The sequence below is a fragment of the Vigna radiata genome, chromosome 8 (assembly GCF_000741045.1).
Source record: "Vigna radiata var. radiata cultivar VC1973A chromosome 8, Vradiata_ver6, whole genome shotgun sequence".
Lineage (NCBI taxonomy): Eukaryota > Viridiplantae > Streptophyta > Magnoliopsida > Fabales > Fabaceae > Vigna > Vigna radiata.
In genome coordinates, this window is record NC_028358.1 from 38,593,308 (window position 1) to 38,614,050 (window position 20,743).

A 20,743-nucleotide genomic window follows, 5' to 3' on the forward strand; every position below is an offset into this window, starting at 1 on the left:
TTACCAATTTTATTTAGATAATTTGTACAATGATTATTATAAAATTTAATAAGTTTTTTTTTTTACTATGCATTGGAAATTATATTTTAAATTCAACTTTATATTTGAATTAGATAAGACACGAAAATAATAAGAGGTTGAGGTGATATTAGTACAATATTATTAATAATTAAATTATATGAAAAATATAATTAAAAAATATAATATCATAATTTAATAAAATCTATTTATAAGAATTTGAAATTCAAACTACACATACAAATTAAATATTGCATTAATAATTAATTTAAAAGGTTGAATAATACATGATAATATTATTTAAAAAATAACAAAAATTTAAAGAAAATAAAACATATTTTATTATTTGAAATAATTAAAATAATATTTTCTTAAAAAATTGTAAAACAAAATTTACTTCTAACCCATTTTATAGTTCACATAAATCTGGATTCTAGTCCATCAATTTTTCTATTAAAATTTGATTCAATCCTTGTAACATAAATTTGTACTAATTATAGAAATTCATTGAGTTTAAAAAATATGAAAAAGAAATGAATATATATCTGTGCAAAATTTAGTGTTTTTTCTTTCTATGATGAAGACAATGTTGTAAACCCAAAATGTTAAATTACATTATTAAGATAATCACAGAACATGCAAATTTAATCATGCTTAGCTTATATTTTTTATAATAATAATAATCATTAGTGTGAAGTCGTGTTGTTGATTGAGAGCACACAATTTACCATAAAAAATGTTGTCCTGCTACATCACTGCACCAAAAGGTCTAATTCATCTACTTGATGAATGTATTCACATTATTACTAACTCATCTTTTGCAAAAAATAAAAATCACACTAGCATTGTTCACAGGTAAAAAAAAAATATAAGTAGATACCATGATTACACTCTTTAACCTTTTTAATTCTAATCTTTTTTTCATTCTTATTTTTGCTTATGAATATTTTTGTATTTTTATATCTGTCCTTTATGGATTGGTGTTGAATAAAACCCATGACTATCAGAATTATGAAAATAAGTCTGGGTGCAAATTAATATGAATGTAATTAAAATGCTCAAATTAATAAATCTATTTTATTAAATAATTATAAAATATCATATACAACCATTCATTATTTAAAAAATATATTTAAGATTTTGTAATTCATGTATAATATATTATTTATAGACATTTAAATAAACTTAATTAATGTATCCATGTGTAAATATGTTAAGTACACGGGGGAAATGATGGTGTGTGTTTTATCATCAAAAATTCACAACTGAGGGTATGGTGCTTTAGATTGTTACAACAAGAAATGAGAGAAAAATAAATTATCTTTCTTTTAACTCATATCTTAGTTCCAATATGTAACAAATCCGAGTGCTTGTAATTTTTTTTTACTGATCCTCTTAATTTTAAAGATGGACAATTTACAGAAAATATTTTAAAATAAAATTAATATCTTTAAATGTTACATAATAAATAACTATCAAATATTTTATATATGAGTGATAATATGAATATATAACCTTAACATGTGATAACTTATAAAATAGCCTAATAGTAGTGATGTTAAGAAACACTGTAATATTTAACTATAATATTTTAATATAAACAGTTATATTATAAAAGAGATTGTTAGTAAGTAAAGTTCATTTTTATAAAATCATAATTTCTCTAAAACTTCTTTATAAACTTTTTCTCTATTATTTTTTTTAAATTTGTTATCTCTATTTTTACTTTTTGAGATTTGAATATTAAAGACGGTATAATTAATCGTGATGAGGAGCTCCATGCGTTCATCTCATCAAAGAGTTGAACAAAAGTAAATGTTGTATTTGTCCTTTTAAAGTGTTTTACACTGCATGTAAACTCTAGGATTTGTATGTGACTCAAAGGTGCTATTTATAAATTTTTTTTCTACATTATCATAGTGATATGCTTGGATATCTAATTAGAGTTTTTGTTGGTAAATTAAGTTTTCCTGTATTAGATAAAAGTATAGGAAATATATTTGAGAACAAAGGTTATTTAGTCAAGGGAAATTAATTTCATTTTCTTATACTTAAATTGTGTTGTGGCTAGTTGGTATTGATATATTTATTTTGATTGTTGAATCACCTTTAGAGTAAATTAATTTGGTGAGTCAATGTGTTTAAATGTGAAATTTATTATATATGTAGAATTTGATGTTAAGGTGCAATGTTTTTTAATTTAACCTTAAATTGGATTATTTGGCTTATCATGAGCTGAATAAACTGAAATTGGTATCTTATGATGTTAAAGGAAGCATGAGATGATGTTTGTGACTATATTGTAAGATTTAAAAATTTAGAGTGATATTTCTTTTTGTTGGGTGAGTACCAAAATTGAGTTTGACAAATAATAATAAAGGGATGTCTGCTTGTTGGGTAAGAGCAAAAGCCAAAAACTCGAGTTTAACAGAGAGTTAAGGGATGAGATCTCGTTGGGTGAGTCTACTCTCACTAATCTAAAAAATCTACATTTTGTTCTAGGACTCAACTTTTTGGGTAAGACGTTTATTCACTGATCAAGGGTCCTTCTAGAAGAACTCAGAGCAAGTAATTGATCTCGCTGAGTAAGTCTACAAGTTTTTATGAAAATGTGAGGAACCTGTTGAAAATTTTGTTTCATGGAAAACGTAATGGGATTATGAATATAAAAGTGGACCGATGGAAGTTTGAAAGTTTGAATTGTATAATTGTTTGGGATTTTGGCTTCTAATGAAGAAGTGCATATATTTGATAGTTTAGTGTTATGCATTGACTATGTGTTGGTAACAAGTTATCCTATAATCTATTACGTTTACAAACTCACATAAAGTGTTATAGTATAGGTGGTGAGAGTTGAAGGAGGTTCTTATGTGATGAGGTGAGACCCCTTGTTTTTACGAAAGCATAAGTTATCTTACCTTAATCATGAGGGGGTTTGAGATCGCATAATTTGGTATGGTCGATCTCTGTACTTTGTTCCAGTATTACATATATGTGCAGAGTTTATAATATCTAAGTCAATGCATAAATTTGGATATTGAATCTAAAATTTTAGTTATTTGTATAGAAAAATTGTTTGTGTTAATTGTATTTTGTAATGATTTTAATATTAAAAGATGTTATAATATATGTATGAATTTCCTTATCTTTCTCTTTTGCTGGTATATTTGTTTGTGTTTTGTCTTTAGTGTAAGTAAAGGATATTGTAGGTAAAAATTAAAGTAGGTCTTAGAAAATTTAAGAGAAGACGCATAAGAATTGATATGAGATATATTTATGTATAAAATTTTGTATTGTGTAGTTTTATTTTATCATTTTAATATTATATTGTAGGAATAGTTGTTCCTCTTTGTTGTTAACGTTGATATAAATTATAATTATATATTATGGATTATTATGAATTTGTTATGCATCCCGTCAAATATAATTCTTCTATTTTTAAGATTTTCACAAAATGAACACAACTTAACATTTAAATAAATTATCGGCTTTGTCTTATTTTTAAATTTTTACCTTCTTGTTTTTCCAAGAAGAAAAATAAAGAAGAAATTAATTTTTTTTATGAGAGTTGAAAAAATAGTTTATACATAAAGTCCAAGTTTAAAAAAAAAAAGAAAATAATTTTAATTTTCTTTTCATCTCCTAAAAAGTATATGAAAAGAAACTGATTAAATATATCCATGACATTTAAAGTTACTTATCATAAATATGTTTATATATTACTATAATTATTATTATTATAAAGGCAAAAAATATGTTTTTTCTGAAACTGAAATGCTAGCGGTAACAGTACAAATACTCGGTCAGAGGCATGATTTCTCCATTCTTTATACAAGCGAGGGTTCAGATTTGATGGTTGAACTTCGAATCATCCAAAAACAAATTGAGAACAAAGATAGAAAAACATTGATGAAAGGATTGTTAAATGCGCATTTAATAACTCGAGATGCATAATTGTACTTTAATCAGTAATTTTGAATTCAAATTTTAAATAATAAGTATACACAGTTGCCTTTGAGCAAAATTAATTAATTACCTGAAGAAAAATAAGTGGATATTTTATTTTAGTCAATGAATACAAACAAAGTTCATCTCAATCTTTGCTTTAATATCTTAAACATAGTGTGTAACTAATTAACTCCTTACAAACGTTAGTGATTGTATTATATAAATCAAATGGACCGTATAGATCCAAATAACATGATCAACGGTATAAATCGGAAAGAGGTCAATCGGTTTTAATCATAATCTAATTAAATATTTGATTAATTTAAATAGATTGATAATCAAATTTAAACATGATTAAGTTATAATTAATAAAAAATTCATGAGAAAACTATAAATACAAGTTAAAACAATGTTAAGATTTTTTACTATGTATTTATTATATCATTGATTGCTTAAGTGGTCGAATTTGAAACTCGAGTATCGAAACACTTTTAGTAGGTATTTTTGATCAGTTGGAGACCAGTTTACTCAAACAGAGAGAATATAGGCATTGGAGCAGGTGACCAAAAAATTATTTTAAGTAAACACTTGATCCTGTACCCGAAACATTTTTGTGCCTACCGTGAGACCAAGTGAAAACTTTTGAAACTCACATGAATATGACAAGCAACATTATGTTAGAGGAAGTCGCTGATGATCAGATGGATCCGAGGAAATTATGAGAAGGATGCAGAGACAACTGAACGAGATGAAGAGAAAACATGAAGAGAAGATAAAAATGTCGTGGGTCGAGAGCTTGATCATTCGATAAGAGAAGGGTGGTGAAGGCCCTATTCCATCCACCTTGACTCTACAAGGATCGCCTAAGCAACACGGTGAGGAACCAAGCTGAACGATCCAGGCAAGAAGCTTGAACGACCCCCGATCCTTTGATGATAACCTGAGCGACAATGATGACACACAGACGTCATCAACATATCTCTTACTCACAGATGAGCCTTGATAATGACATATTTTGCTATGATTTCAGTAGTGAATTGAGAGAAAATGTCAACTCTTTCTTAGCTTTATACCTTCTTCATACTCAATTTGTTAAGTTTCTAAGTAGCTACATCTTTAGTTGAATTCATTTAAATTGCTTCACTAATCCCCACTTTTTGGTTGTTAGATCATGTACATGAAGCTTGTTGGCCAAACCGACGAATGGAAGAACCACAGAAGCAAGAATGAATGTAAAAGAGGAAATTTTGAGCAAAGATTATTGCTGCCGCTGGGGTGCAGCTGGGGTGCAGCTGAGCCCCATTCTTCTCTGGAATGCTGTAGCTGGGGTGCAGCTGGGGTGCAGCTGAGCGCCCTGCTCTCTGGAAGGCTGTCGCTGAGGTGCAGCTGGGGTGCAGCTGAGCGCCCTGCTCTCTGGAAAGCTGCAGCTGGGGTGCAGCTGAGGTGCAGCTGAGCGCCCAGCTCTCTGGAAGGCTGCAACTGGGGTGCAGCTGAGCGGTGGCAATGCTGATGTGGAAAAATTAGGTCTTTTTAGACCTAAAACGCGAGGGGCTTTGAATCTTTTTGCACCCAGACTCGTTTTCTCTCATTTTGGAGCTCTTGAAGGCAGCTTGGAGCTGGGGAACACTCCTTCTTCTTCCTTGGGTTCTCTTCTTCATCCATTTTCACCATTGTTGTAAGCTCAAGCTCTCCATTCATGGAGAGCTAGTTTCATAGTTGTTGGGGGATTGTTGTAGCCACTGAACTTTTATGTAAATCATTTTGTTTTGAATGAAATGATGCCTCTTTCATTGATTGTTAGTGTTTGATTTCTTCTCTTAATGCTTGTTGTGAAATTGCTACTCATAACTTGATTTTAGGGTTGCTTAATATTGGGAAATGTTGGGTAAATCCGGATTTGGGTTAAACACCCAAAGGAATTAGTATCTAGGGATAGAACTAGGCCCTTTGGTTGTCTTAAAATCTCATTTCTTAATGCGGAACTAATTGTTAGGTTTTCCAAGGGATTGGAGCTTAATAAGGAAGTCTAGACTCTTTCTACCAAAGGATTGGGGTTTGAGTAATTTAGTAGATTGACTTTGACAATTTAATGAAGAGGAAGTAATTTTATTTACATAAGAGTGAAGTCGGTGAAAGCAAACCCCCAACAATATCATTCCATTGCATTTATAATCTCTCCATTTCAAAGTGTTTGAGTGCTTAAGATCACTTTTATCATTTATGTTTTATAGTTACTTTAATTTCACCAAAACTCAAATTATGGAAACATTCTTTAGTCTAGGTTAGTTAGAAATTATACGATTGTCTAGTTGCACGAGTCTCTTGGGAAACAATTTCCGGTCTTACCGGTTTATTACTTTAGACGATTTGGTACACTTGCCAAAGAGTTAACAAGCCTTTCGAAGGTATGTCAATGACAAACATTATTACCTTGAGTGGAAAGAATCTGAAACCGAGTGGAACATAAATGAACGCGTGAACAAAAACAATGAAAATGTCAAACCATTTGGTCCCTATTTATAGAAAATATTGGGTACAGTGACACTCTTGTGACCATCATATCTCACTCCATCCAACAACAAAGGGCACACAACATTTCGCATTTAATGCTAACACTGATAGCTCAATTCGTGAGGCTTCAACATATAGTTCACAAGGCAACACACTCATCCATCACCAACAGTCATATTTCCAAGGGTGAGCTAAACGAAAGTAAACTATTTTCACTTGTGGTCTTTACCCAAGCTTAAGGCTTATGTACTAAATGAACTATACCGATTGGAATAATATAACTGATAATCCCAACATGGAAGAGATTGATGAGTCTCTATTAGAATAAACTATTTGTCTAGTTAATTTCCATATATCACTAAATTAAAATAAAATTGGAGTTTTAATTGATCATAATTAAAAATTCTTTGAAAAAATTATAAATACATGTCATGTATGATTGTGGAGACTTTTTACTACACACTTATTATATCATTAATCGCTTAATCGATTGAATTCTGATTCACTTTAACATAAAAATAGATAGATTACCTTATCTGGATGAAGAAAAAATAAAGTTGGAGTAAGTAACTAAAAACTGATTTTAGTAAAAATTTGATCCTATTCTTAGAACAATTATGAATATTTAAAAGTAATTAGTGATCAACATTTAAAAGTAATGTGAAGTGAGAAAACATCTTTTGGCAAATAATAAAGTTGACTTACTAGAATTGGAAATCCATCTTTAATATAATGAACATTTGAGTACTCTTTCAACGTCTTAATCACTAAGTCACATTATTTAGAAATAGATAATGATACTTAGACAATATTTTTTTGACAACATTTGAATATCATTTATGTATTATTTCGTGATTGGTCTAAAATTACTCCACAATCATTAATAATAATCATAAATACCACCATAAATCAATCACAGAATGACACGTTTAAATGTAATAAAAAATTCTTGTTTAAATATCATTATCCTTATAAATAACGCCTTCCATAGTGTATTACTTCGTTGAAGGAAATAATAAATTTATATTACTGACTTTATTTAAACAGTAAATATTAAAAACGTTACTATGTAATTACTAGCTATTTTAAAGTTACTATATAATTACTAGCTATTTAGTTTTAATTTTCAATGCCTCTTGTTTCTAAAATAAGCACTATTTATGTGATATTTGTTTTTTTTTGTGTTTGTGTAATGTTTTTGTTATTTCTCTATGAATTTATTAAAATTGATTGAATCGGAAATTAATTTCTTTAGTGATTATGTGATACTGCTGACCTAGATTTTTGTATATAAATTCTCATTACATAAATAACCCTGTAACGTGCTAGGGATCGGCAATCTGGAAAGGAGTTGTTACATCAAATTTCAAAGTGGACAATTTTTCAAGGAATGTTTTACTGTTGAGTGTACTATTCATTTGTGTCTAAACAAATTTCAATCATTAGATAATGTATGATGTACATCATCATATTTTAGTAAAACAAAGATTATTGAAATGTAACAGGAAAAAAATAGCGAACAAATAAAAAGATTAGACTTTTTTACATTACTTACTATGAGTTTATGTGATTGAAAAGTTGAAGTTGAGAGTGAAATATTTTTAAATAAAGAAAAAATAATGACTAAAGTATTAAAAAAGAGTAATAAAAAAATTCAATTATGAGATGAAAAAACTATTTGATTCATTATAATAATAGTATATCATTTTAGTATTATCACACAAAGGTTATAATAAAGAGAATAAAAATATGAGATGTGAGAGAATTTTATAGACATAGAATAAAAGAACAATTAGAAGAAAGAGAAAAAAGATGTATACCTTCACTAAATATATAATGAAAAAAAATATATAATGAAAATCGACCAAAGAAAAAACTCTTATAAATCGATTTTGTGGAGTTAAACTAGACTTAAAATTTACTTATAAGAATAATTACTAATAGGGATGGATAAATGAAACTGTACTACACTGTACTGCTAAAAACTGTACTGAATTAAAAATTAATTTGTTTAAACTTAACTATAAAATAGTTTAGACGAACTGAACTGAACTGTTTTTTGTTTTATCAAGACTAAATTGTACTAAAGTATAATATAAACTGAACTGAACTACTAACTAAATTGTAAATTCTACTAAAGTACAATATAAACTGAACAGAACTACTAACTGAATTGTAAATTGTACTAAAGTACAATATAAACTGAACTGAACTACTAATTGAATTGTAAATTGTACTAAACTATAATATATAAGTAAATCTTTTAATTGAATTGTAAATTGTCCCTCTCATGAAGTCTTCGACATATATGCTGTGTATTTTACTGGTTATTTTACATCTCATTAATCTTTTTAACCAAAATATAAATTATATGTATATAAATAGATGACAAAAATTATGTTAAAAGGTAGTAATGTTCCAAATAAAATAAGTTGTGAAAAAATATTAGCTAAATGTATTTAAAAATATGTGTACTTAAAAATACAATTTATATTAGGGTACATTATTATAGTGCTTTAATATATATATATATATATATATATATATATATATATATATATATATATATATATATATATATATATGACAGTTCATTTAAAAATATTTATTATTTATTTGATTATTTGATAAATATCCGTAAAAAGATATTTATAGTCTCTTTTATATGTGGATATATATATATAAATATTTACAAATATTTATACATTATTTTTAAAAAAATAAAATATATTAATTTAAAGGATTAAACCCTTTTTTGGTCCTTAAGTTAAGTTTGTTCAGTTTAGTTCCCGCTTTTAAAAATGTCAATCTTTAGTTCCTATGTTTATTAACGGGAGGTGTTATGAACAACAAATCACTTAATGAAAAACTTGTGATTTGTTAATGAATAGGACTGCATTGATACATTTTTCATATTATAGGGACTAAAGGTTGACATTTTTAAAAAATGAGGACTAAACTGAACATTAGAACTTAACTTATGGACCAAAAAAGGGTTTAATCCTAATTTAAAACTAAATCTGTAATATATAAATTTTTATGAAAAGAACAATTAATTTGACCTTTCTAAAATAAAATTTTAAATAAATTGTGTCAAAATATATATTTTAAAAAATTAATATTTTACAAGATAACTTTAAATTTTTTAGATCTAAATAAAAAAATAAAAATATAATATATAAAAAATGAATATATAACTGAAGGTATTTTAAGAAAAAGATACTGCAATTTTAATAATGTATAAAAAATGAAGATATAAAAGAAAAGATAGAACCACCATTTCAATCTAAGAAACAAATTAACTTGACGACAAAAATAGTATAATTAAATGCAGTTAACTGAATCCAAAAATTATTAAGTTTAGTTTTTAAAAATTGAACCATAAAACAATATATTTAAGTTATAGCAAAAATGGTTCAATTTTTTGTAGTATAATATAGTACAATTAATTGTAATACAATACAATACAGTTGAGTATTTTTTTCTCAGCCCTATTTACTAAGAATAGTTAGTAAGTATGTTTTTTTTTTTGTAATATAGAAGTTTTGGTGTGTTAAGGAAGTCCTATAAAGCCTAAAACATGGGAGTAGGATATCAATTATCCTTATCAAATGTCAATTTGTGTCAGCCACGTTAGTAAAAGTTTAGGTGAAAACAAGACTGTGTCCTTTCCGTCATAGAATCCTTTATTCTTCTTGAGTGTTCTTGAGCATTATTTGGGGGCTTAAATTGTGGTGAGCTTCTTCTCGTGCTACAACTTTTCAATGATTTTTTTCTTTTCTTTCTTTGTAAATTGGACAGGAGAGAGGTATCTTTTCTAGGGAAAAATGATTCGGATGCTGATCTTTTTGGTGTGAAAGAGATGCTACTGTACCATGTGACCCAAAGTCTCAAAGTGGGGGCACTAACACTAATTGCACTCCATACAATACAATACAATGCATCATCCTTTCTCTTCTTAATCATCAAACCTCAATAAATCAAATTATAATATCTCTATTCATTTCTTTAAAAATCTCACACTCAAACACTTACAGAAAAGAAACTTATGTTTAAATATAAAGATAGGAAAAAAATGACTAGATTTAGGTTAATACTTTTGATGTTTGTTTAAGAAATTGGTTACAAAAAAGAAAACATACTTATTTAGACATTGACAAACACTTATTTAGACATTATTACCATCTTTCTATTATTCTTAATTCCTTTCTGACATATACTCTTAAATTATCGAAAAAAACGCTTATTTTGTATAAGAGAAATAACTCAATATTAAGTAGGGTTGGACAAAAATAATTCATCTGTACTGTACTGCAGTTAACTGTATTGTACTAAAAATAAATGATCCATTTCTAGTAACAGTTCAGTATACTATCTTATGGTTGAATTTTTAAAAACTGAACTTATAACAGTTACAATTCAGTTAACTGTGAGAACTGTATCTCCTCTTACATCTTCTCTAATTTCAGTTTAGTTGTTTCATCTTGTCAAGAAAACTTTACTTAATAATAAAATATTAATAAAAATAATTGTTCACATAAAAAAAATAATAACTAATTTTTTAAGACAACTTTTTATCACAAAATTTATATTTTTATATTTTTTAAGTTATTTAAATATATATATATATATTATTAATAAAACAAATAAATAAATAAAAAATAAAATAATTTTTAATAATAAAAAAAATATAAATAAAATAGAAAATAATAATATTAAATAATTAAAAATCAATTTATTAGACACTTATGAATAAAATAAAATAAATATTAAAATAAATTTCAATTAAAAAGAATATGTATTNTTATANTATTTAGTTTAAAAATTAGTANAATTCAGTTTAAAATTAGTATAGTTACTAGTTCAGTTCAGTTTATATTGTAGTTTAGTTAAAATAAGTGTAGTTTACAATTTAGTTAACAGTTCTGTAATTTACAATTCAGTTAATAGTTTAGTTCAGTTAGTACAGTTTACAGTTCAGTTAATNGTTCAGTTAGTGTAGTTTACAATTCAGTTAATAGTTCAGTTCAATTCATATTGTAATTTAGTATAGTTTAGTTCAGTTCAGTTTTTAGCAGTGCAGTTCGATTTGCCCACCCCTAAACATGTTTTAAAAGAAAAATGGAACAATAATTATATTTTATGAAAATTAACTAGAGGATTTAAAAATAGTACAGGGCATATTATATTTTTATTATTAGGTTGCCGTAACTTGATGAACACTAACTAAATAGAATAATGAATAAAATCACACACTAAATAGTAAATCCCATGTACGGGAACGTCCCAAAAATCACGGAATAAAAGTATAAATTTAATTAAAAAAACATTAGAACTTTTCAGAATTAATTAATCACAAATTATGCTAATAATTTAGTAACGTTTGTAGCAATTATGTTAAACCTGTGTATAAGTATTACTAATTAGATAATAATAATTATATATTTTCACTATTAAATCATAAAATAAGCTCTGAAAACATTATGATGTTAGTTGACAGCTAAAGCCCCATAATGAGAACGACAAATATCAATACACACTTCCTCGCTGTCTTAAAATTGGATCAATTATTTTATCAATTAAGGTAATAAGTCAATATTTAATAATGTATCTATGCTTGAATAAAGATTATTAAAATAATATTTTATAAAGTATAAAAGAAATATATTATTATAACTTTATAAAATTAAATATAAGCCATAAACAAGTAATTTTACATATATTTAACATTTGAACTACACATAAAATTCTAAATAAGTTTGAACAACAACGATATTTGATGTTTATTTTTTTTTTCTTTTTTGATAGATGTGAAAAAAAATTAAATTCCTGTCGAATTTTAAAAGTTATGGAATTTGAAATTTAATTTCCCATTTATATATGATTATAGTTATTTACATATTTTACATAAAACATTTTCAAAATGATTAATTATGCAAATAATGGAGAGAAAAAAATATAGTTTAAGGCATGAGTTAGAAATGTTGATAAAGTTTAAATTGAGAAACATATTAAAGAAAAATTAGGATGGATTGTAATGAAATTAATGATTGCAGAAGTAGTTTTCTTAGAGGAGAGAGAGGTGTTAGTTAAAAGCAACCTTGATGGCAACCAATAAAAACCATTATTAAGATTCATTAATCAATAATTAATTAATTGAGAGTGACTGCTTTTCTTTTTATAGATTGCCCAACTAAGATTACACTCATTTAATTTTGAAGTTTGTGAATGTTTTATATTTAAGATGTATTAAATTTAATTAGGAGTGTATAAAATTGAAAAAAGAAATAAAAAAGTGTTTCCAGCAAAGAGGACAATGAGAAAGGTGAAAAGTTTGTGGTATTGAAAGAAAGAGACATTTTCGTAGTTACATAAGATGTACCCATCCATCAATTTTTTTTCTTTAACTACATCCAATTTAATTCCAAACCAAATAATAATAATAATAATAATAATAATAATAATAATAATAATAATAATAATAATATCCAAATCCACTAACTTTGGACTTTTATGAAAGTGCTTGATTTGGTAGAGAGGTACTTTCCCACTCCCACGTGTGCCACTTTTTTAATTTTTCTTTATTTTTTTTTTCCTTTCCAACTTCATGCATTGCAAATAAATAATGTTTCGTTCTTGTATACAAAAAACCAAATGGTCGCATTCACCAGACATTCGTCTGAGGGGCCCATCAAAAAAAGCCTTTTGCCTTTTCAACATCCACCATTTCCTTCTTTCTATTTTTGGGCCTGACCCAAATTCATTTTTTAAAATCCCACCACCGCAGCTACAACGACGTTGATCGGAGAAATCGCCGCCATCATCCATGTCGTGCCAGAGATGCTTATGTTAATCTGAATCGGTTCTAATTGGGTTTCTTATTTTTTTTTTTCTTTTCAAAATGAGCTCTTTCTTTCTTCATTTTCCTCTTAAAGAGCGCAGTGGAAAATAGAAGTGCAGTGACCATGACACAATGGCGATTAATGGTACGAAGAAAAAAATATTTTAATATTTTTATTTTTATCAGTATGGGGTTACAGTTAGTAATAATAAAGTGCAGGAAGAAAAAACCTAACATTTTCAGAACAATCTAACAATGCAAAAAAGGAAGATAACTTTCAAAACCTTTCAGAAGGGCTTGTCTCATTTCCCTACACCACCTCACATTGCTTGGTGTATCACCACATTTTATAAAAAATTCTAAAACTATCATTTATATTTAAAAAATCCCACATTCTCACTTTTTTTTCTTCAACGGATGTAAAAATCCGTTAAGGAATTTTTCGAAAATAAATTTTGAAAATGGAATTCTCAAAAATTTTAATGAATTTCAAATGAGTGGTATAGGAAGTAACCGTCCTCGTTTCAACTCAAGTTAATATAAGCTCAAAGAGGTTATTAAACAATTGCGAGGTGTTTATTCCTTCTTCACCTCCCACATTCTTGTTTTACCTTTAGTAAAATTTTATTTTTGGGTTAATATTTTATAACTTCTACTCACACCAATCTTCTACATGAAAGTATACAAGCTTTTCTTCTTAAGACCAAATGTAATTTGTATATAAATGTTACATTAATTTTTAGATTAAACTATTTAATTGATTTTCAACCTCCAAATCACATAAAATATTAAATAATTTGTTTTTTTAATCTTTTAAAATTTTAAATTTAGACTCCACTTTTAAAATTTTTATTCTAATATTAAATCAACTCTAATATTACATTAGAAATATTTTAATAAAAATATTAATAAAAAAAGATTAAATTAAATAAAATTGAAGAAACTTAAATTTTATTAAAAAGAATATTAAAACTAAATTAACACAACTAAACATAAATAACAACTAAATAAATATTTTAACGATAAAAATTTACAAATTTCCTGGTACGAAAAAGTTTCAAAGGTCTAATATCTTCTGGTGTCTTCTTGTATAATACGTGAGCTTTAATATTTTGGCGATGACTTATTGTATAATATCAATTAAGTATTTTGAACATTAATTATTTTAATATATGAAAAATGTAGAAATTAAGTGATTCCCATATGGAAAATGATATTTTGATAATATTTTTTGACACTATTTTGACACTGTACACGTGTTAAGATGTGATTGGACGATTTCAAATTAAAAAAAGTTGAGACAAGGATATATTTGAAAGAAAAAAACCAAAGTTTATTTTTTTAATTTGAAATCGTCCAATCACATTTTGACACGTGTGCAGTGTCAAAATGGTGTCAAAATATCATTTTCTTTCCTATGGGAGTAAAGTATCTGGTTGAATATTTTTGTTAAAAATAGAAAAGAAGTTTTACGAAACAACGTTCGGTCATCAAATACTTTCCATGACCAGTTTTTTATATCAGAAGGTTAGGTGCAATAAGGACAAGAAGATACATACAATTGCTTTCGCTCAGTTAATGCTCAGTGCAGTATGCAGTAGGTACTGTGCTTTTTTTCGTAACTCTTGAATGCATTTTATTGCCATGTCACAGACTTTCACCAATCTAAATACTATTTATGAAATATGAACAATAAAGAATCAAAATCAGAAGCTTTTTGGAAGGATGCATTTATGAGCTGACAGAAGTATATTAAAATTGAGAGACGCAGAAGAAGTTAAGGCAGAAGAGAATGGAAGAGGAAGAAGAGAGAACACCCACATTCTATGTCTACCATCCATGCTCTTTTCTTCATCAAGTACTCAGGGCATTTTTCAAGTGTCTAGGTATTGAGAGAAACTCATCGCCACAAATTCATGCTGCTGCAGATCCTACTATAAACTCTCCAACAAACACTCAAACATCTCTAGATGCTGCAGATCCACCATCTCTAATTGTATGTCTCTCTCTCTCTCTCTCTGTAAAAATACATGTTTTGTTTGTTTTTATTTATCAGCAGCAAAGCAAACATACATACTACTATATGCTTTTGTATAGACCACAGAAGAAGATCGTTGAGAAAAAAAAGCAAAACTTTTACATTTTATAAGGTGAATGTTCAACATATATGTTGTTTGTGACGAAAATCTGGAAATATGTTATGCAGAATGTAGGTTTAATTGCAAGGCGTGATGGTAGTCGAAGGTCTCCAATCACCCATGGACCCGGCCCTCAGCATAATTAATATATGCCATTTAACTTTTTTCTTTTCTAGATATCAAAATCTTTGCATTTTAACTATAGTAATCGGGTTAATTATCAAAGAGTTACTTTTTCTGCAGGAACTTTTAAGGGTAGCTCTAGCTAGTACCAGGCCTTCTGCATAAATAAAAAGATGTTTTCCTTCTCAAAACGAAGCAAGTTATCATAGATTTGCTCGATCTTGCATCTACTTTACCATTTTTACATAGAGTTATTGTATTGTATGTGTGTGGGAATTAAATGATGTTCAGATATACAGAAGGTCTCACCTGTATCTTCATATCAGTATATTTGCTGCCTTAATTTTCTTATTTTCTATGTCAACTTTAATATATATAATATTATAAATTATGCCACATTATTCTTCCGACAAAGAGAAAGGCCTAAACAGAAGACGATGCATTCAATAATGGCTCAAGTTACAGTAGGTGGTGGTCAAACAAGGAGCTGGATGGACCATGCATTATTTAATTCCATAAAACAGAGTATTTTAATTTTATTCTTTCTCATTTTTCTTAAAATTTTAGTATATCCATTGTTAATTTTTCCAGTTTAACTTGAACATCGTACTAACAAAATAATAATATCGTACTAACAAAATAATAATATCATGATACATTTTTACATTCATTTAACATAGAATATAAAGGTAGAATAGTCTTAAAAAATGTAAAATTTTATAGTTTTTTAAAAAATTAAAAAATAAAAAGTAAGTAAAGATAATATCAAATGAATATAAAAAATTTAAGTATGTTAAAAATAATTTTTTTAATAACAAATAACGTACTATGTCATAAAACAATACAATATGGCATCAAAAGCGTCAGAGTAATAAATTAGTTATTAAATATTTAAAATGACAATAATATATACAAAGACTAACGTTAAACAATAATAGTTATAGGGACAAAAATAAAATAATATATATTTAGAGATTAAAAATAATAGAATAATATATTTACAATTTCTAATATAAAAAAGAACGTTTACAAAAAGATATTTAGGCATATAATTAACATTGATTGATAAATAAATATAGCCCACGTGAAAAAAAAAAAATCATTCATATCAATCATTATCCACAACATTTTTTCCTTATCATTTTCGACAATTTAACTTAAAAAGTCACTTTCATACTCTGCTTAAACTTTTTTTTTTTATATTAGTTTTTATCATATATCTATAGTTACCATTAATCACCTTTATTTTTAACATTAGCCTAATTCATCCATTTTTTTTCCACCTATTTAACTAACAATTGATGATGAATTACGATAGTATTTTACTTTTCTTCTATTTTACCTAAAATCTACATTGTAATTTCATATATATATATATATATATATATATTTTAAGAGTGTATTTCAGGAGTTTGAAAAAGAAAGAATAAATGAAAGGTTTAATACCTCCATTAGTCCTCATATTTGTATGTCAATCTGAGTTTGGTCCTCAAGTTTTGAACTGTCTCAATTGGGTCATAATTTTTGTAAAAATGCACACATTTTAGTCTAACCATTAAGTTATACGACGTTAATTATTGATACTGAGATGAATTTTTTATTTTAGGCTTAATTCCTCCCTTGGTCCTTATGTTTGTGTGAAAATCTCAGTTCGGTCCTCAAGTCCTTATGAAATGCAAACATTTTACAACACTTTACCCCAACCATTAAGTGTATTGAGACGACATTAACTTTGAACTGAGCTGTAATTTTTTTTTATGTTTTAAAATCATTAAATCCACGTTGCTATGGTCTTTTTTTTTTCCTTCGAATCACTTATCACACTTTTTCCTCAAGTCCTTATGAAATGCAAATATTTTACAACATTTTACCCCAACCGTTAAGTGTATTGAGACGACATTAACTTTGAACTGAGCTGTATTTTTTTTTATGTTTTAAAATCATTAAATCCACGTGGCTATGGTATTTCTTTTTCCTTCCAATCACCGATCACATTTCACTCATTCCTCCACCCTCAAACCCTCAAACCCCCCGACTCACACCTTTTCTCCCTCTCAAACTAAAAAATGTCGCCGTTGTCGACAGTTCAAAAATTATGACCCAATTGAGACAGTTCAAAACTTGAGGACCGAACTGAGATTTTCACACAAACATAAGGACCAAGAGAGGGATTAAGCCTAAAATAAAAAAATCATCTCAGCATCCATTAACACCGTTTGAGACAAATTAACGGTTAGAGTAAAATGCGTGCCTTTTTACAAAAATTATGACTTAATTGAGACAGTTCAAAATTTGAGGACCAAACTAAGATTTGCACACAAATATGAAGACCAATGGAAGTATTAAACCTAAATGAAATTGAAAATAAATTTTTGTATTTTTATTTAAATAGTTTAGAGATGAAAGTGGGTAGATTAGAAAATAAAGTTTGTAAAAGTTTATAAAGATTTAAGGACACTGATAATTTCACATCCGAAAAATAACAAAAACATTCATATAACGCAAAAAAATAATAATATTTTAATTATAATTATATTATTTTTTAATTTAAAATTATAATTATATTATTATATTGTTAAACATCGTGTTAAATAAATATGTTTCTTTTTGAGACGTTCAAACAAACTTTTTCCAGGATTTAATGAATGTTATAAAATAATAAAAATATTTTAATAAACTAAAATGTTAGATTACTTTTATGTCATTATTATTATTATTATTAAACTAAATATTAAATATTATTGATAAGATTTTAGCTATAAAATGTGCATTACTATATGATAAAATAATAAAAGAAACGAATTTGAACATGATAGACATATATGTACATTAAAATATAAAAAATGTTTTTTAACAATTTTTTTTATAACAACATTTGTGTGATAGTTCGTAATTCATTCATTTCAAATATACAAACTAATATGATAAATAATTTATTATAAAAAAAATTGTTACCCTGTCATAATACTTAAAATATACCAATTGCATGAAATTTTTAAAAAGTGTGAAGGTATTTTTGTAAAAACATCAAAAACAAATAGTAAGTCCATTGGCATCTTCTCTTCCCATAAAAGACTCTTGATTTCCATTATCTTTCCAATCATCTCTCACATACACTCTCAAATTCATTAAAATAAACATAAAAAATATTCTCCTTTCCATATTCTCCAAAGAGTAAATTTATAGAAGTAAAGAGAACATAAATTCTTTAAATTATTATCCATTAGTTACCAATTTTTTAAAATGTTACTTTTTGTCAAAATCTCCAAAAATGTATTATTTTTGTTTACTTTTATTGTGTACAAAATTATCGTTTTATTGTTAACCATTTCAATAACTACGTTCTTAATTTAATCGTGCAAATATGACATGACGTGATATGCAATGAGTCATCAATATTAAGCATAATAGAGAAACTTCACAGTAACCTTAAACAATAAAAACAATTTAATTTGAATCAAAGTAAAAAATAATAAAAGCAAAAAGAGTGTTTTATATTCTAAAAAGATAATAAGGTTTAATTACCCCATTAATTTCTAAAGTGATACAAATTTGCTTTCTCCTTTTTACCATTCATTTTCTTTTTTAATACATATTAGTGACGTGTGTTTACTTTTTTTATAATAAAAACAATAAATTATTATTATTATAATTGTAAAAATAAAAATAAATATTCTTTATAATTTTATTTGTAATAAATCTTTATTTTAGCTTTAAAAAGTGGTTAAATTAAAAAGAACATTTAAATTGAAAAAAAAAAGTTAAATAAAAGGTAAAAATGGTAAACGATAAAATAAAAAAAAAAAGTGTAAATCAAAATAGAAAATCACTTCTATAACATTTTAATTTTGCCATTTTAAATTTGTTTAGTCTCTACCTTTTAAATTTAACATGGACTATAGAAGTTAAAATTTTATTTCCAACAGAATTCCATCAAATTATTTCATATGTAATATGGAAATGTAAGTCAGTATTTGGGTTTTTTCTTCATTTACTTGAATATTCATCAACCAGACTAAATAGCGGTTCACTGCAGGCAATTGCATACGTAGAAATTTTAGTGTAGAAACCATAAAGTAATAACAAATGCTGATTATAATCTTTTCTCAGGTCTCATTGGAATCAAAAACTAAAAAGAACAGTTACCAGAGTTAGAAAAGCTTTGCAAAATGGAAGCAATAACCAGAGATTCATCATCGCCATCGAAAGCAGAGTTCATCTCCGGACAAACTCCAACACTTTGATGCAGCTCCGGGGTAGGCGGCGGCGGTGGAGGAGGCAATGAGATAGGTGGTGGTGGAAGAGACAGAAAAGGGTAATGAAAATTGGTTCGAGCATTGATACCAGAAATGTTGATAGATGAAAGATCATAGGCTATAGCAGCCTCTTCAGCAGTGTCAAATGTGCCAAGCCAGTGTCTCTCTTTGGTATAAGGGTTCCTAATCTCAGCTGCATATCTTCCCCATGGCCTTTTTCTCACGCCCAGATACATTGTAGATCGCCTAGAGTTTCTCCTAATGGGGTTTTTGTAAATCATTGAAGGAACATCTTCCATTGGCTTGGTCGTAGAAGCTGTTTCAGAAGAAAAGATGCAGTTGAATTTGTCTACATAACTGATAGTAATTAAGGTATATATAAATAGAATGATTGAGAAGGTTATAGTTTAATTGGTGAAATTTATGTGGAAAATGGAACAATGAATGATGATAGAAGAAAGAATATTATGTGTTAATATGATATAATAATGGGTGGAGTGGGGCAGGTAAGAAGCAATATATAACTATCATGGAATATATAATATAGAATTAACTGCTAATTTCTTTCTCTGATGACTCTATCTTCTTCGTTTCCCTGATTTCCTCGCATATGACATTATCAGAGTCAGCATAATGCGTAAATCACTGCAACTGCTGATTTATTGTCAGCTTTTGTCAATTAATCTTTCTGGTTGTTCTTGCTATATTGATTATTGAAGAATTAATTTATACAAATTTAATTAGTTGTTTTTTTTTTTAAGAAAAACTGGTTAATTAAAACTGTCCCATCTTGTTGCCAATATATACAATAAAAAACAGGATCCTTTTGTCATGCCTGCATGATTTTGTGGTTTGTGTTTGTGGAAAGTTGAACTAGTGGTTTATGTTTGAAAAGTGGATCATGACTT

At 27.1% G+C, this 20,743-nt stretch overlaps 2 protein-coding genes across 2 annotated transcripts; one reads left to right on the forward strand and one right to left on the reverse strand.

Moving 5' to 3' along the window:
- Positions 1-14,880: 14,880 nt before the first annotated feature.
- LOC106771911 lies at positions 14,881-15,884 on the forward strand. The gene is made up of 2 exons (XM_014657956.2): positions 14,881-15,314; positions 15,525-15,884. The coding sequence occupies exons 1-2, from the start codon at positions 15,111-15,113 to the stop codon at positions 15,600-15,602; spliced, it is 282 nt and encodes a 93-aa protein (XP_014513442.1). The 5' UTR covers positions 14,881-15,110; the 3' UTR covers positions 15,603-15,884.
- Positions 15,885-19,708: 3,824 nt separating this feature from the next.
- LOC106770626 (ethylene-responsive transcription factor LEP) lies at positions 19,709-20,134 on the reverse strand. Its single transcript, XM_014656425.1, has one exon. The coding sequence runs from the start codon at positions 20,132-20,134 to the stop codon at positions 19,709-19,711; it is 426 nt and encodes a 141-aa protein (XP_014511911.1).
- Between the last annotated feature and the right edge of the window lie 609 nt (positions 20,135-20,743).

Coding starts and splice junctions, on each gene's coding strand:
- LOC106771911 (XM_014657956.2), top strand. CDS start 15,111: ATGGAAGAGGAAGAAGAGAGAACACCCACATTCTATGTCTACCATCCA. Junction 15,315..15,524: donor CAGATCCACCATCTCTAATT/GTATGTCTCTCT, acceptor TATGTTATGCAG/AATGTAGGTTTAATTGCAAG.
- LOC106770626 (XM_014656425.1), bottom strand. CDS start 20,134: ATGGAAGATGTTCCTTCAATGATTTACAAAAACCCCATTAGGAGAAAC.